General features: G+C 44.2%; 1 protein-coding gene across 1 annotated transcript; it reads right to left on the reverse strand.

The window, feature by feature from the left end:
- Positions 1-274: 274 nt before the first annotated feature.
- rab14l (RAB14, member RAS oncogene family, like) lies at positions 275-17,744 on the reverse strand. Its single transcript, XM_076284237.1, has 8 exons — positions 17,643-17,744; positions 9,398-9,458; positions 8,917-8,970; positions 5,970-6,147; positions 3,271-3,337; positions 2,939-3,026; positions 2,477-2,507; positions 275-2,176 (listed from the first exon to the last, which is right to left on the reverse strand). Exons 2-8 carry the CDS (start codon positions 9,447-9,449, stop codon positions 1,999-2,001), a joined length of 648 nt encoding a protein of 215 aa, XP_076140352.1. The 5' UTR covers positions 9,450-9,458; positions 17,643-17,744; the 3' UTR covers positions 275-1,998.
- Between the last annotated feature and the right edge of the window lie 823 nt (positions 17,745-18,567).

An 18,567-nucleotide genomic window follows, 5' to 3' on the forward strand; every position in this document is an offset into this window, starting at 1 on the left:
CTGGCGCTGCTTTTGGTAGTGGAGGCGTTTATGAATTTGTGGTGTTAATATACAAGCCTATACGACAGCAACTAGTAGATTTACAGCCAGAGAGAAATGTGTGTGTCTACTGTATGTTGTTGCATGCGTGCTTATGTATGTGTGCGAGTAACACTGCCGATATTCCAGGTTTGAAACCCTCCCCCGCCCACACACACACACACACACACACATACACACATGCATACACACATACACACAGACGTTCTGAGGTCTCTAAAGAGACATGTAGCAGTGTTGTAAAACAGCGGTTTTATTGGACACACAATGAGTCCCACAGCGGTATTTAGAGCAAGCGCAGCATAAAGTAAAGATTAAACAGTAATAGTAATAATAATATTAACATTAATCATAACAATAAGGCAACAAACAAACAAACAAACCAAGAAAGAAAATGAAATAAAAATGCTGGTAAAGACAGACATGTTCTACTGATATGGTGGGGTGGGGGTGGGGTATTGGAGGTGAGATACAGGTGGAGGGGAAAAGAGAGGGATAGGGGCTGGTGCAAAGGAGGAAAACAATGGTGCTTAGAAAGATTTTTTTAAATATAATAAACGCCTCTCTCTCACTCTCTCTCTCCTCCTTACTTAAAGTGTCATAATCTGATTTACGAGGACAAAACGCTCTGTCCCCAGACCCTCACACAAAACACACACACACATACTTCATATTTCTCTCACACACAGGCATACACACGGAGCCCTTCAATAGTGTGGACTCAAGATGTTGTGGGGTTGTTGTCAAGTGAGATGTGGCCAGGGCAGGTAATATCTGACCCCTGCCCCTACCAAAGACCCAATCATACAAAGACTTAGTCAAGCCTTAGACAGGACAGGACACACACACACACACACACACAGACACACATAAGCACACATCATGTGTGTGCGCACGTTGCTATTAATTTAATTAGGCGCAACTTACATACGCCATCATTACTTTCACAACCCAAAATGTGTGGGGGACAAAATAAACAAAACAAAAGTAATAGTTGAACAAAGTCTTACATACTTCATTTCGATTCAGTTAAAAAGACAGGGAGCAAACCATGCAGGAGGTGGTTGTCTAGATGTGCCTACTTTTTCCTACAAGGGTCAGTTTGGATTCTATATTTCCGATCTTATGGTGTGTTTACACGAGTGTGGCTGGTATTATATATATTTATATCTATATATTGAGCTATAAAATGACACGTTAAAAAAACGAACAAACAAAGCTTTGATGTTTTCCATATGACTCTTCATCTACCTGTCAGTAACTTCAGTGGTGTTTTTTGTTTTCGCTCTCTTTGCAGAGTAGTACTGTTTTTTCTGGCGAGGCTCCCGTGTAGACGGTGATGCCAGGCTGAGTGCTAATAGAGAGGAAGAATGGAGAGAGGAATGGGTGGAGGAGAGAAGAGAGGAGGAATATACAGGTAGTGAGGGGCGGAGGAGAAGAGGAAGGGTGATGTAAGACAGAGAGAAGGAGAGAGAAGGGGAGGGAGAGAGAAAGAAAGGAGAGAGAGAGAGAGAAAGAAAGGAGAGAGAGAGAGGGGGGGGGAGGGTGGAGGAAGAAAGATTGCCCACCCAGCCCTCATCAAGTCATCCCTAGTTCCCGTCTCCCTCTGTTACCCAAGCAACCCACAAGCTCCGAGCAAGAGGACGCGGGGAGGACAACATGGACGTGAGTGTTTGCATCTTGAGTGTGTGTGTGTGTGTGTGTGTGTGTGTGTGTGTGTGTGTGTGTGTGTGTGTGTGTGTGTGTGTGTGTGTGTGTGTGTGTGTGTGTGTGTGAGTGTGTGTGTGTGTGTTTTTTTGAAGAGGACTGCCTTTCTGTGAGCTTGTGTTTGTGACCGTGTTTACGTGTGTGTGTGTGTGTGTGTGTGTGTAAAGGATAAGTTGGTGGTTTGGTGGTTGGTTGGTTTGTTGGGTGGTGTATGTTGGCGGGGCAGGGGAAGGTGGACTGGGTGATTGGTCATTAGCAGCCGCAGCCTTCCCTCTGAGGCTGTGGCTCACTGGTTAGCCGGCCGCCCTGTGGCGCCGAGGGCTTGTGCTGGACACCCGACTCGGCCGCGTTTAGGTCCAGACTGCCGTCCTGAATGTTCTGGTAGATCTTCTTGGCTGCTTCAAGGAAGGCGTCCTCCACATTCTCGCCCCTGCAGAACCGCAGTGCAACACACACACACACACACACACACACACACACACACACACACACACACACACACACACACACACACACACACACACACACACACACACACACACACACACACACACACACACACACACACACACACACACACACACGGAAGAAGAAGGAGGGGGAGAGGTTGTTGAGATCATGGCAAGGTTAATCTCTATTGGCAAAGACTGCATTTAACTTCAGGGCATATCACTGTCTGTGTTGGCAAAACACACTGTGGCAAATATAAAGAACTGACAAAATAACTCACGTTTTTGCACTCGCCTCCAAAAACAGCAGACCTGCAGAACAATGGGGGGGGAAATCAATGGGCAGCTATAACCTGCAGAGTTCAAAGATTCCCTACAGAGCAATGCAGGGCATCCCTGTTAGATTTGATTTCTACAACTCGTCTTCTTTTTGACATGGAACAAATATCAAATCTCTAACGGCTATGAGATGTTAAGACTTCGGCCCATGGATTCTAAAGATGTATTCTGCACACTAGGCTTTTAAATGCACTAAAACCCTTGGTTTGCAAGCAACCAGTGACTTCCAGTGGTATGAAGTAGCTAGCCTTTGTTGTACATGTGTATGTGTAGTACGCAGTGAAAGTTTCAAAATAGTGTGGATATAGTAAAATGGTATTCGTTTGCCCACTAATAGGGTCACTAGTAAGTAATTCATGGACACAACATTTGAGACACACTTCTCTGTTATCCCTTGTCCATACCGTTCTCCTCAGCAAACTGCTTTGCCTCTTCGTACGTGACATCCCTCTGTGCCTCTAGGTCTGCTTTGTTTCCTATGAGGATGATCACCTGTAGGGGGAGACAGAGAGCTCAACTACATCCCAAACTACACCCACCAGTCCTCCACAGCAGAGAATGTAACCTAAGGCCCATTATGAAGAAATACGTTTTGTGGAAGTGCACAAGGAAATTTTTAAGTAACCAGATGCCCAAAGGCTGGCTTTTAATCCTATTCGATGGCATCAGAGGACGAGTGTTCGAGTGTGTGTTGGGACTACAGGGGTGCGTGGTGAGAAATAAGGAGAGTGCTCACAGTATTGGGATTGGTGAGGTTCCTGGCGTCAGTGAGCCAGCTGCTGAGGTGGTTATATGTGCTTCTCCTGAAGGGGGGAGAGAGAGAGAGAGAGAGAGAGAGAGAGAGAGAGAGAGAGAGAGAGAGAGAGAGAGAGAGAGAGAGAGAGAGAGAGAGAGAGAGAGAGAGAGAGAGAGAGAGAGAGAGAGAGAGAGAGAGAGAGAGAGAGAGAGAGAGAGAGAGAGAGAGAGAGAGAGAGAGAGAAATCACGAATCAAAGGAACACATACATCTCCGTTTCTCGAGGTCACAAAATACTGACGGTACAATCGGTTTTACCTAGCTCGAGTTGCTAGTTTAACAGCTAAAGCACCCAGGACCCCAGAGTGTAGCGCTGTAGCTGCCTGGTTGCTTAGCTGTTGAAACTAAGCAACTCGAGCTAGGTAAAACCGATTGTTTTCGGTTTTTAAAAAAATGCTTTAATATGCTTCAAAGAATGTTTAGAAACCGAAATTGATTGATGTGTGATGATATACTGTTAATAGAACAATGTTCTATTTTGTGCCAGCACAAGGTTTAGCCAAATGGACATTTATATATCAACAATGGAGGTGAACTGCTGATTGATAATACACAATCATTGCACTCTTACAGCACTATGGTTTGTATGTTCATTATTTTCATTGGTGATTTAGGACACTTATCATTATTGATAAAACGTAATACGGTCCAAACCTTGAGTTTTGTGATTCATTCAACCGGCTAACACACGCACACACACATGCACACACGTCCACAAATCTTTCGGTTCAGCTCGACACAAAAAAAGGGTTTCACAGCAGTGGGTAAAATACCACAGGGCTCTCTCTAAACAGAAGTCAGTCTGACCAGAGATCAGTGGACACCAGGTTCTCCCCCACACCAGAGTGGCCGTGCGGATTTAGCAATGGGTTGGGAGAGGCTCTCTGAGGGATCATGGGATGGATGGGGGAAGGGGGGGGGGGTTGCTTGTTTAGGGCTAGCGGTCACCTGACTCTGCTGTGACTGCTCACCCTCTCAAGCAAAGAATGGAGAGATGTCTTACTTACTAATCAGCCAGTGATGGTTAACATTTATTGCTCTGGGGCATTCTGTACCTTTGACACATCTGAACCGAGACAGTACTGAACACAACAGACAGAGCTGTTAACTAGGGTTGTGTGTGAGGAAATACATGCAGGTCCTTTTTCTATTCAACTTCTTGCGCGTGTGTGTGTGCGTGTGTGTGTGTGTGTGCGTGCGTGTGTGTGTGCATGTGTGTGTGTGCGTGTGCGTGGGTGTGTGTGTGGGTGTGTGTGTGTGTGTAGAGCTCAACAGTCCCGTCCCCCCTTACATTCCGGAATTAAGAATCAATTTCTCCACTGACTTAAAATCGTAACAGTCCATGGTAGACTTAAAACCAGCTATGACATGACTAAGTGATTGTATATGCTTATATAGACGCCGAAAGTTCATGGGGCATCTATCTTGTTTTGAGAGAAATGTGTTTTGTTCGCGACTTCACGTTAAAACACTACACTACCCAAAATCCTACCATGTAAAAGCGGAGCCTTTGATGGGTTACCATGGAAATGTTTATGCCTTAATTCCAGTCACCGCACATTCATTTACTCGCTGGAATCAAGATGGATACTGAGGCTGTCAAAAGCGATGTGTGGCCATCCGATGAAGACTGTTTTTCTCATCTTGATAGTTGAATTTACTCAATGGAAATGGTAGGAAGTTAGTAATGTTGTTGTCTTACATCCAAAGGTAAGCATGTTAAACTATCGTTAAGGCTGAAAAACATAGCAAAAAGTATTCGCAATGGCTGATGGGAGAAGTTCCCTCGCTCGGACATTAAAGTATGTACACAGTGTTGTACCTTTGCCTTTTTCGTTTTTCTGTTGCTTGGCATGAACTGTGGTGTGATTACGAGTCACGTCATAGCTGCTCAGCTTAAGCAAGGTGTAGAACTCTTTACATACAGATTTTTCCTGGCGTCAATGGGAGAGATGAATGGAAAAGTTACTTCCGGACCGTAAGCCTTCCTGGAAGGGGGATGGGACTGTTGAGCTCTATATGCGTGTGTGTGTGTGTGCAGTGTTTCCCACAGAATTGGATTGAATTTGTAGCGGTAGCTGACTTGGACAACGGTGGCGGTAGCTGACTTTGACAAGCAGCTGTAAGTAGGCTAAGCATGCTAAATTCGACATCCAAACAGTATTACAGACTATTAGTTTAGTGAGTCTCTTCAATGTAGCCTACTATGTTGTGATAAGACCTTAGCAGAGTTCACTTCAATGCAGCAGTTTTGAACAAATTTGCGCAGCATGGTCAAGATGCTAAGCGGATTTAATAGCAATTTAGCCAGAGGTCTTCTATGCAATGCTTCTATGTGGCAACAACAATCCTTCAACAATCATGAATTTTTTTAAATGCACATGCAGAGGAGGAGCAGCGGGCTACGAGAGAGAGCGGGGCGGGGTAAGGAAAGGTTGCGTGCGTAAAAAGCGCAGCTCAATGGCAATGCAAGGATTTGATCTTATATTTAATTTAAATTAAATTAAATTAAACATCGAATATTAATCTGTGGTGGCCGATTTTTATTTCGTGGCGCCCCGCCACAGATTAGTCAATGTATGGGAAACACTGGTGTGTGTGTGTGTGTGTGTGTGTGTGTGTGTGTGTGTGTGTGTGTACCTGGTAATGTCGTACACCATAAGCGCCCCGGCGGCTCCCCTGTAGTAGCTGCGTGTGACGGCCCTGAAGCGCTCCTGACCCGCCGTGTCCCAGATCTGCAGCTTGATCTTCTGCCCGCTCACCTCGATTATCCTCGTGCCAAACTCCACGCCGATTGTGTGGGGGCAGTCCGCCATGACTGGACAACACACACACACACACACACACACATTACATCCTGACACACGCTGATAACAAACCTTATATAAAATGGCACCACGTGAGTGAAACTGCTGGCAAAGCCCAATCTGGCAAAAGACTCAGTTTGTGTTAAATGATGATGAGGTAGTGAGCTGATCTGGCTGGTGTGTTGACATGTACGGCCTGCAGCATCATCCACTGGATCCCCCTACAACCTCCACTCATGTGATATTGAAGTCATGAGAAACACAGATATGAGTATTTGCCTCTGAGGGATATTGGCCGCGAAATAATGAGATTAATATAAAAAGCAAACTCAGCTGGCACAGAGGCAGAGATCGGAAACACCGAGGGTGTGGCCCGCCAGCCATATGCCTGGGCACGCCACCTGTGCACTTGGGAGAGAATGTGGTTTCGGATTTGCCTATTCAATGGCTGTCTGTCTGTGTGTGATCTCCAGCTGTCTCTATAGAGCTGCAGCCTCAATGGGAGGGAACCTTTAGGCTTTTAATTAAGTGGCCAGTGGTTCACTAGTGCCCCCCCAACAGCCGATCGGGTCAATACAGGAAAAAGCCGCCGGTGCACTTAAGAGACATCGACCCACCGTTCCCCGTGAGTCAGAGTTGGTGTGTTTGATGTTCAATGTGACGTGTCCTTTTGGTTTCCTGGCTTAAATGAGTAAACAGAAGCGCGTAACGCAATGCTAGTCCACTCTCACCTCCACTCCCACGGATGAGATCTCGATGTTCAGAGCCTCTTACATTAAGCTTGGAATGCAAGCATCTGTCGACTCTAAAGGTTAGCAAAATGAACCATCGGTTTACTTGTGTAATTCTGTAGGTGTGTAAAGACAGCAGTAAAGGTGTGTCTGCTTCCCACAAACACTGGAAAGAGCACATCTCCTGTAGATGTCCCACAACATCCCTTTGGCAGGGGAGGATACATTTCAATAAAGGAGAGCCAAATAAGGTCTCATGGTGGCAGAGAGAGAAGAGAGAGACAGAGAGAGAGAGCAAGAGAGAGAGAGAGACAGAGAGAGAGTGGAAATAAGAGAGAGGCATTATAAAGAGACATCATGTCCTCTGGGCATCCTCCACTCCTTGGTGAACCATTAGCGGAGTCCAGGCAGCTGTAATTAACCTGCTGGTTACTGCTGCCGCCATAGCTGCTGCCACGGCTGCCAGACTGATCAGTATAATTACTCTCCTGCACCACCTACAGTGCACTGCACTCCCACGACACACACACACACACACACACACACACACACACACACACACACACACACACACACACACACACACACACACACACACACACACACACACACACACACACACACACACACACACACACACACACACACACACACACACACACACACACCACAATGCAAGGACACTCTCCCTCTCACACACACATACAGACCACCATCACTTCCAAAACACAAGAACACACACGCATACAGCCACACTCCAATACAGCAGGACTACCTGCCAACAAGAGATGGCAATGCCAATGTATGACGTATACAAACACACACACACACCTAACTGGCAGCACAGCAGGGCTTTCTGCCAAAAGATGATTGCAAAAGCTGAGATCACACACACCGCAAAAGCTGTGATCACACACACTCTGTGTGAGAAGATTTTCTGCCAAAGAGGGAGAACTACACACAAACACACACTTATGCCCTGTGCAGAGTCTCTCTGCTGAGGGCACACACAGCCATATGAGTAACACAGCCGCACGAGTAACACACGCACGCACGCACGCACGCACGCACGCACACACACACTGTTTAGAAGCTGATGTTCGCCATTTGCAAAACATCCCCTGATATGAGTTGATAACCATCGCAGTCATTGGTCATGCATAACTGTGGTTGTTAGGGAGTGTCAAGCCAGCTAACAACAACATATCCTAGTTAGGCTGGACTAGCTTCACAATATAGGGCCCAGGTTTGTTGGTATGCAATACTTGTCTTTACATCCCAGCTGTTAGCAACCACTAACCCACTCCCCCCCCCCGACTCCTTCCGCCTTCAGCCACTTATTTCTCTCTGTCTGCCGAGTGCTGTGAAGAGGAGAGCAAAGAGAACGCCGGAGAGAGAGTAGAGACTAGAGAGAGGGAGAGAGAGAGAGAGGAAAGAGGAGAGAGAGAACCTGTTTTCAGAATCTATTCCCCCCTCTGGCACAAAGCACCCATTTGTTTGCAGGTGTCGGCAGGAGCGTGCGCAAGTCAACAGCAATGAATGAAAAGAGAGAGAGATTTGAAAGAAATGGAGAACTTCCACTCGAGGGGCAAAGAGAGCTGTTGCCTTGGTGTTAATTGACCCCCCCCCCCTCTTTTAGCTGCCACTGTGGCAGAGGCCCTTCTGTCTGTGCCTGTGAACTCGCTCGTGTGACTCATGCAACGCTGTGATGCGCTTTTCTAAACAAGAGAGTTATTTAAATACGGCACTTGGTTTATTACAGGGGAGCAATCTTGACATGCAGAATCAGCCCGTCTGTTTCAAAGACACCATCTGTCTGTATAAGAAACCCAAAGCGCAAAATAGGAGGCTTCTAGCCTTGAGTTATGAATAAATGATGTGTGTGAGGTCTGTGAGGTTGTGTTTTCCCAATGAAAATGTACTTAATACCAGAAACACACATAGCACAGCTCTAGATCACTTTCTACCACGACTGAGGCATAGTGATTGATGCTACATCCTCATATTTAACACACAGATGGTGAGCTGGGATTTGATACAAGTACTTACATTTCTTTTCTGTGAACTGATGAAGCAAACATGACTTTCCTACCCCCATGTCCCCTATGGAGAGGGAGAGGCAGAGAGAGAGAGAGAGAGAGAGAGAGAGAGAGAGAAGGAATAAACATTAACATCCAATGTGTAGATGTTACACAAGGCCACATGAATGAAAACACAGGCAGATGAGCTTGGCACAAGCTGCACCACAACAGTAAAGAGGACACACTGAACTCAGGCAACATTGAACTTGAATAGACAGGAGCAAAGCAGCACTGTCATACTAATAAGATACAGGTTTTGTATGTGTGTGTGTGTGTGTGTGTGAGAGAGAGGGTGGGGGGGTCTAGTGCCTTCATGATTTGTGTAAATAACAGTATGTACAGGTCCATTGATTCTGCTTTTCTACCAGGAGTGTTCTCACATGTACACGCATGCACACGCAGAGAAAATACTGGTAGACGGAGCGCACAGTGCTACCAAAGCTACTTACCAATGATGATGTATTTGAAAATGTAGGAATAGTTGTACGGTGCGGTGGCCATTGTGGCTCTCTGAAAGAGAAAACAAATATATAACATTAAGAGAAGTTGTGAGAGAGACAGAGAGAGAGAAACAGAATGAGTCATGTGATTAGTGCTGGGCGGTATACCGGTTCACACCGTATACCGGTGTATATTTTCGTTATGATATGATTATACCGCCATAGCGGTGTATTTAATTACACAACGTTTGGAACGCTGCGCCGACTTTTTTCACATGCACGCATGGTGCCACTGCGAGGCATAGTGAGGGTAAACACAAAACACCATAAGTTTTTCCCCTGAGGTAGGACCCTTAAGGCTTAATTTCTCCTTAGGTAAGGGGTTTATTTAAGGGTGTTGCACAGAATACCTTAAATTGTTTCTTTAGTTAAGGAAAAACGTTAAGGGATACTGCATTGAAAGGGATTTACTGTCACGAAAATTCTATTGAGATTGTTCAACAGCTGTAACTAGCTGGCTAGTAGGTGATGTCGTTAGTTAGCAACCCACACAGTGAAGTTTAATGATCTTACCGATTTGGATAAATGCAGAGACCAAATTTCCCTCACGGGATCAAAAGAGTATATATACTTATACTTATTACCACTAGTGTAGAGTTATTCTACATCATGACAGTAAAATAGACCATCCTTAGTCAATGTACTGCAGCAATTCCTCTCTCAACCTGTAGAAAATGCTGTGAACATCTGATTATGGATGGAAAAACATACCGTCATATACCGTGAAACCGTAAGAATTTTTAAAAATACCGTGATATACATTTTTGGTCATACTGCCCAGCACTACATGTGACCATCTCCACTGGTTGAGAAGGGACTGATGCTGATTGGTCAACAGTTAGGGTTGGTAAGGTCATTGTCAGTGGCCTTAACCCTAACCAAGTTCCTGTGAAACCCTGCAAAACAGCCACTTCCTCCTCTCTAAAATCCACTGTCTGAGGCCAGAAGGGAGTTCCCGTTCTCCCTAACCTACGCCTCTGTAAAAAGAAAACACACAAAACTGAAACCCAATAACAGACGACTGGATGCTGCCAAGGTCCCTCCATAGCTTCACTGTTCCACCTGAATCTTCCTTACTTATTCACTTGGCTGATGCTTTTGTCCAAAGCCACTTAAACACATCAATTAGTACATGGGCCAATCCCAGCGGAGCAACTCAGGCTAAAGTGCCTTGCTCAAGGGTGCAGGCGTGGCAGCCAGGGATCAAACCCACAACTTTTTCTGGCTACTGCATGCTAGGCCAGCTCCTTATCCACCACGCCACCACCATCATCTGAAGCTCCCCAATTATGACCACAGTCTCCCCAGCACCCATTTTCTGTCAATGGAGCACCCAAATCCTGGGCCTACATCTTGACTTTTCCCAGTCACAACCATGTCAAGAGTGCCATGCGGACTTAACTTCTGGAGGAGCGGTATGCATGAGTGTGCTTCTGACTGACAGGGATTTACATGCACATATGTGTGGGTGGAAAACTACAGGCAGGAGAGAGAGTCAAGGAGGGTTGATGAGGCCTTCGAGGAGGAGGAGGAGGAGAGGAGCGGAGAAGGATTGAAGGAGAGAAAAAAAGAGGGATGGGGAGGGATGAAAGACAAGGATGAACAGAGCAGAGAAGTCCGAGGAAGGACAGAAGATGGAAGAGTTCCCGTCAACAGGAAATTCTGTTTTGTTCTTTAGTCCTTCCCCAGACTGGCTCTTTTCTTAAGAACGACAAATCTAATCTGGAGTTTGATGAGGAAAACACAGCACTGCCGGCCGGTCGCTCATGATAGGAAGACTGACCCCAGACCCCTCTGGACAAACAAAGAGAGCCATTTGCAAAGTCACAGCTGGGTATTTTTCCACCCGTGACGCCCTTTAAGCCTGCTCTTAGCAGAACAAAGGCAAAGACTCACAGGGATCAGGGCGAGACAGTAGAAGTTGACACGGACGTTTTTTGATGCGCTATTTGTTTATGGGGGGGGGGTTTCGTGCACACAAACAAATTCCACTTTCAGAATTGTAAGTGGTCTCTTAACTCCTAATGCCCTCTCAAAGGGATCCCGTAATCTGCCTCAAATGCAAACATATGGTCACATCTCCGAGCAGAGTGACAACGATAAAGGCCTATACTGTACAGAGATCTTTGTGACAGACACTTTGTGAACTGGCCTAATAAAATAGTTGGCAACACAGCAGCTTTGTAACAAAGTGCTCACTCTGCTTCGATTGAGCCCAAAGGGGCACCGTCATGGAGGCAATTTGTTTCGCTCTCAAAAGACGCCGCTGATGCATATTCAGGCCTCAGGACACGTCCTGAAGCAGCATGCGCTAAAGGAGCTGTACACACAGACACAAAGACTTCCCAATGTTGAATAAGGGCTGTAGAATAACTGTGTAGAAAATGCCAAAACTGATACAAATCTGGGGAGGTGGTGAGATCTCCCAGGGAAATTCTAAGCAATAGGCTTGTGATTACACAGTAGGGCTGTGCTCAAAACTATTTGGGTTATATCTAGGATATATCGTCATGTGGTCCTGTATGGATAAGTATCGATACAGATAATACTTTTTACTTTTAAGTTCTCTGTGGGCCTCAATTGAAGAGTTTTTAAGTTGTGCAATCCTTAAGGCTCTGTCTTTGCTGTTGAAAGTGAATTTTGTTTTGGATATCAGAATCAACATGTAGGCCTATTACCATATGAATCGTATTGTGGCATCTGTATCGTAATATGTATCGTACAATGAGGTTTTCAAGAAATGCACAGCCCTATTACACAAAACCTGCTCTTCCACGCTAATTCATCATTCAGGGCAATCATCATGGTGTGACTCTTCTTAATAGCGGATGGCTGAGCTGTACATCAAATCATTGCCTCAGGCAACCAATACTTTTTTATTCATAGTTATGGTAAAGTGCTACAACATACTTACTTAGCACGCAAATGTAGTAGGCTTACTTTAAATCTTTAAAGCCCCGTCCACACCGAGACGCTTTTTGGGTTAAACCCACAGGTTTTGGATCGTCTTGGCTGATCGTCCAAACGAATCCTGCAAACACACTGCCCGAAACCGCACTTTTTTGAAACCTGGTCCCAGGGTGGAAAAATCTGAAACCGTAGCCCTTGCGAGTTCGTTTGGACGGCAAAACCGCATACTTGCGTATTGATGATGTCAACGCCACACCTCAGCTGCCCTGGATTTGACACTTATAGTACTGCCTAACAATACTAGTTTTCATACATGACATTACCTATGATTACACTAAGTAGGATAAATATCACAACTGGTGTTGGCGCAGCGCCAATAGCTTATCATGACTTGGTGGACCGAACAGTGTTTTCTTGATGCATTCTAGCTACCGTCAGTGACGTGAGAGAACTAGTCAGAAGTTATTAGGGAAGTGCGGTGTAAGTTTAAATTAATTTGTGCGTAGTGCTGGTGTCATTCATTTATTTTACATGTCTTACATCATAAATAAATGCATTCATAGTCTAGTGAAGTCAGATATGAGCATACAAAGACGCTTAGAACTCATGTTAAGCCGAAGCACTAAATGCGAATGCACGATTTGATGCAGGCAAAAGTATCGACTGTTACTAACGAAGGTATTATAGCAATATTATAAATGTGGCGACGGAATAGCCTAGAACTTGGGTAGGCCTAGCGTTTAGTAGCCTATGCAGTTGCGGTGATATCCAAAACTAATGTGAATCGCGGACTATCCTTTTCAATTCAATTCAATTCAAAGCACTTTATTTGTCCCCTTTATTTTATCCTACAACCGAAGAAAGTAAAGTAGATTATTTGTACCTGCGTTAGCCAAATAAAGGACAGGACTGCACCCTTCACAAACCATAAAAATTAAGTTTATTCGTTTAACAGTTGACTATAGTTGACAGTTCACTATCAGTTCACACAAACAATTCTGGTTTCCTTGTACTAGCCATTTTCGTCGTAGCCTATTCTGTCTGTTTGTATAGCCTACAGCGCGCAAGCTTTGGTCAATTTCTGTAAAGAAACAGTGCCACCTATAGGCCTGGGATATGAAGTAACGTGTTGAGTCGTGTTGAGATGGATCCGTTTGGACGCAAATATTCTTGATACGGTTCCAGGGAAGACAGATGAAAAAAAGATTGGTTTGGCACGTGTGGACTATGCCTAAATCCCAATTTCTTTGGTAAGCAGCCATGTAATTAACAGGTCATTATCACAAATAAAAAAACTATTACAAAATGACCTAAGACTTGTTCTTATCAGGGCTTCTGAAGACGTGGTTGGTGTTAATTTCACAATGACCCATTGGCTCTATGCTATTCCTTGTAAACATTCCTTACACTCAGACTAAACAGCCCCCGCCCCACACACACACACAAACACACTCGACCACATCCAACAACTAATTAACTTCAATCACTGAAAACTAGTCAAGAGCTATAATTGAGCTATCAATATCCACTAGCCACTACTGCCAGCACAGTGACTCAAACAAACTGTGACGTGGCTCATCACAAGAAAGAAACCCCATTTCCCCACTTTTTTTATCTCCACTTCCCATTCTGACACTCAGAGACACACAGCCTAAATTGCTGGCACACAACAACTGCCAGCATTCAGCCAGCATGCGAGCGAGCAGGCAAGCGCTCTAAAATAGCAACAGAGGAAGGGGAAAAGTGTCAGTATTCAAAGAGGGAGAAAAGCTATTAGTAGGCTTTCTGCACCAAAGCGAGATGGAGAAGAAAGGGACAGCTCAGCATCATCAACCAGCCTGCGCTAGATTTCTCAAGGAGTTTGAAATCCTGACATCTGAATCTGTTAGATCAGAGAATTGCACTGGAACAGGACAATCTGATAGCGATAGGAGGCCATTGTTTCATTTTCAGTTTTAAGCCACTGATTAAAAATGGAGAAAATATTCTCTTGTATTGACATAGATTTGAGTGTTATGGTCTATGGGGGAATGAGGAGGGGGTTGTATTCTACTTCATAATCATGGCACAGCCAATTTTGTACAAGCTTTGTAATAACTGTATTCTATGGTTGCTATCCCTTAGAGGTTATATGCTCAATACAGACTTTTTAAAACTGCTATTATTTTAATCCATTTAACCATAACTAAAACAACAACAGCGGATGTCTCTTTTTCCCCATAAGCACTCTGAACAATGGTGTGGTCAGTAGACCTATACAGCGGGACCGTTAAACCGGTTCTGAAGATTAAAATTGCCTAACAATGACTGGTTGTGGGGGTGTAAAAGTAAGCATGCAGTTCCTTTAACTGAGGAAAACATACATACTAAAGCACCACTGCTTCCCTTTCTTAACTTAAGACTCAGCACAGCAGCCAGGAGAGCCAAGAGAAGGCAAGGCAGCGAGTTAAGGAAACAAGGTAATGAGATTTAGTCCGCCCTTAATGGGAGGAAACAGAAAGTCTTTGGTGGCTGATTTGTTTTGGGATAAGAGTGTGCATGAAGCATAGAGGGGTGAGATGAATGAGGCTCCATCACCAGGATGACTTCCGCTCCCCACTGCGCCTCCTATGACTGACGCCATCGCCGACACACCCTCCTAATGGGCTGGGCTGGATGCGGCACAGGAGTCTAGCGAGCCCTCTTCCTCCCCCTCCTCTCAGTCCGTCTTCCTCCCTTCACATGACCTAGTCACATGTGTGGCTGCAGATGACCCCCTCCTTCTCCCTCCTGCCAGGAGGATGCAAACACACAACTCCTCTGGACACAACTCCCCCCCCCCCCCCCCCCCCCCCCCCCTTCTCCTTCAATCCGGCTGGCAGAAGGAAGAGGCCCTTCTCACAGGGTTGTGTGAGACAACAACAGCTAACTCCACTCCAACTCAATCTCAACCTCCTCACTCCTAAGCTCTCAGCTGATAAGGAAAGCCCCTCCCCTAACTTCCTGATGTGACTGGCAGGCCACAAGGGCCCATTAAGGCGAGAGAGAAGAGCAGAGAGCATGTGACTGCACTGCGGCGTCAGCATTAGACTGCCTACCGCCGATTCATATGACTGACACCTTCATTCGTTTGACAGTCACGTGGGATTACAGGCAAAATTTCCCTCATTTTAATCGGCAACAGGTGCTAGGGAATAATTAACACCCATCTGTGTAGAGTAGACAATTTAGTGAGGAGTGGCAACTCTGTGCTCTTTTTGCATCGATCAGCTGAAACAAAACAAATTGTCCCCCTTTCAGCTGTGTTTTCCCTCACACTAAAAGTTATATGCTCTCGAGACAAACTGCAGCTAAGTAAAATGGTCCTCACAAAGAATAGGTGGCACAGAAAGCTTTCATGATGAAGTGATCCTAACTATATACTGTACCTTTGTATTCATACTATACAGTTAATCACTGTTATACATCTGTGCAAATGGTCATGGTTGTTACTGACCCACATTAAGTATTTTCTGAAGATCCTGCTCTACAATTAAACATGTTTGTAAATAATTAACCGACAGATTCCACATTTGCTTAAACCTTGGTTGTAGCTTACATGCAATCAATTCGTTAACAGATGCACTGACTGGAAATCCTTCAATTAAGTAATTATGTTATCAGGGCGTGTTGGCAAACTGGGCCCTTGAGGCGTAGCATACAGTATTTACAAACAATATCTACTACACAGATAGCGTCTGGTTAGCCATATTTGTGCTTTATGACTTACCAATAGGAAAGATGCATAGCATAAACTCTTCAAAGGCCACCAAAACAAAGCAATGCAAAGATACGTCAGGTAGAAATTAGCCGCATAGGCTACCTCGCAACCTATCAGGTCACGTTGAACGCTCTTTGTTATTTTCTTTGAAATGTAAGCTTAACCAAGCGAATACAGCTATAGGTTTAACGTTACTGTACACAATATAATATGATATCGTGACCCATAAAGAAGCTCGTTTTCCAAAGTGGGTAAACATGCCGGTGTGCTTGTTTATGTTGCACACAAGCGAAGCTAGCTTTCTATGCTTATGGTAGCATTAATTCAGAGAGAAGACGACACTTGCCGCAGATTCCTGATAGCTTTGACATGTTCATGACGAATCAGTTACAGATGTAGGATAGTGTTAAAACAAAGTAGCATTAGTATCGGACTGACTGCATCGATGCCTATAGTAACGTTAGCTTGCTAACGCTAGAAAAATAGCTAATCATTAGCATCCTCAGTCTGTGGCCTAAAGCGGTTCAGCATCACTGGTCAGTGTTGTCATTTTGGTACAACATTGACGTTTGTTACTTGAATCCTACATGACAGTCAATGTTAACTAACGTTAGATGTTACATAAAACCACTAATTTTTGTGACCTTATGATAACAGCAAATTCTTCAGAAGAATTGAAAACAAGATATATACATACACAGCCACCTCCAACAGGATTTTTATCTGACGATACCTTGCCAGACAGTTTGCAATTATGTTAGCAGCAAACAAGCTAAATTGCTAACATAAACCATCTTAGAAACACTCATGTTAAACCACAATGCAACACAATAAGACTAGCCCCAGCCATAAAGAATGCCACAGCCAACCATCAAACCTCAGGTGGTTCGGTAAATCGGTAACGTTAACTGATGTTGTTGAACTAGGACTGCCAGCAGTTGGTACGTTAGCTAGCTAGCTGTGTTCTACGCGCTTTACCACTGATCAGTCTCTCTGATTTTCTATTTTGTCTACGTTCCCAAAAGATAAGGAGCCTCTTGCCTATAGCTGATCTAGCCTCTGTTAAGTCAGCTATGTAGGTGAACTATATCAGCAAATGTTAGACAGCCTTACTTAATATCTAGTAACCAGGCAATGAAATATCGGACCAACCTCTATTATAAGCGTACACTATTTGGCTAACTAGCTGGCTAACTAGCAGCGATAAATACATCTTACATACCCTACTAACAGTCAACACAAGTATCAGCACCATCGACAAAACATTTTTTGCCATCGCTGATCTTTGCTGTTTAGATGACGGTACTATTAGCTCGTCAAGTTTCTTGTAACGCTAGAGCAGATAATGCTAGCTTAGCATATAAACTACGATAGCTAATGTTAACTGGAGAGTTGACTTGCTATAAAGCTAACGTTAGGTATCGGTGTACGCTACCTATCAAGACTTTACCTCTAGATGTTCTCCGTAACAATCATAACTATGGCATTTCTATAGATAAAACAACATAACAAAATGTTATTATATGATGATGCGTATCACCTTACCGTGTGTTTCGCGTTTTATATGTTTAATGTCTTGAGGTTTCTAAAGGGATCTGCAGGTTATCCTGGGCTGGAGAGACTGCCTATCCAAGATGGCGGCCCCTACTGCACAGGGTTTCCTCTGTCGTATACAATGGGCTTCTGGGACAAAGGGCACATACATGCGGAATATGCAGTAATTTCTTGCAGTAGCCTAGATTACATGAGTGAGGCAGGTGGTCGTGTGACGAATGGAAGCAAGAGTAAACGTTGTTTTAATATGGCGCAAGGGAGGTCAACATCCCAGGTAGGCTAAATTAAGCTGCTAAAGCCTCTCCTGCTGTCACTTTCTTGAATTTCCCTTTGGGGATCAATAAAGTATCTATCTATCTATCTATCTATCTATCTATCTAATTGCCTTATTTATCATCACCCTCAGCACTCTCATATTTTATATTGGCCTATATTGACTTTTTTTTTTTTAATCATGCGTTAAAGCATAAACATATCCAGAAATATGCATTCTAAATAAATCTGTTATTTCTTGAATAAGGTATATCTTTGCTCATTTAAAAATACATATTTGTAGATTTTTAAGAGACATAGCTAAAACTCTATATGCACTAGGCCTAGGTATGTTTCAAATCCATTGTGAAATGCAGTGAATTCCAGCCCTTTTTCTTCTTCATCATTTATACAGATATTGTGATGTATGATCCTTTACAGCAGTGGACTCCAACCTTTTTGGGAATGAGGGCTACCTGAAGGACCCAAAATCACATGGAGGGCTATAGGCATTTGAAACAAACAGACCCTCACCCTCTTTTTTGAGAGGGTAATCCTCCTAAATAAAGGCCTATGTGATTTTTACATTTAAATTATCAGTAATATGCAGGCCTATAAGACTTTATATATTAAGCAACTGTATTTTCATCTGATTCTTCAATAC

Source organism: Alosa pseudoharengus, unplaced genomic scaffold (assembly GCF_046254945.1).
Source record: "Alosa pseudoharengus isolate Yale_2024_CS ecotype anadromous, Long Island Sound unplaced genomic scaffold, YU_APseudo_1.1 YU_APseudo_1.1_scf_14, whole genome shotgun sequence".
Classification (NCBI taxonomy): Eukaryota; Metazoa; Chordata; class Actinopteri; order Clupeiformes; family Clupeidae; genus Alosa; species Alosa pseudoharengus.

Bases quoted from the DNA above. Each gene is read 5' to 3' on its own strand.
- rab14l (XM_076284237.1), bottom strand. From the start codon at position 9,449: ATGGCCACCGCACCGTACAACTATTCCTACATTTTCAAATACATCATC. The intron at 8,971-9,397 runs GTAAGTAGCTTT...CCCTCTCCATAG, and splicing joins TTTCAAATACATCATCATTG to GGGACATGGGGGTAGGAAAG. The intron at 6,148-8,916 runs GTAAGTACTTGT...TGTGTTGTCCAG, and splicing joins TCAGTTCACAGAAAAGAAAT to TCATGGCGGACTGCCCCCAC.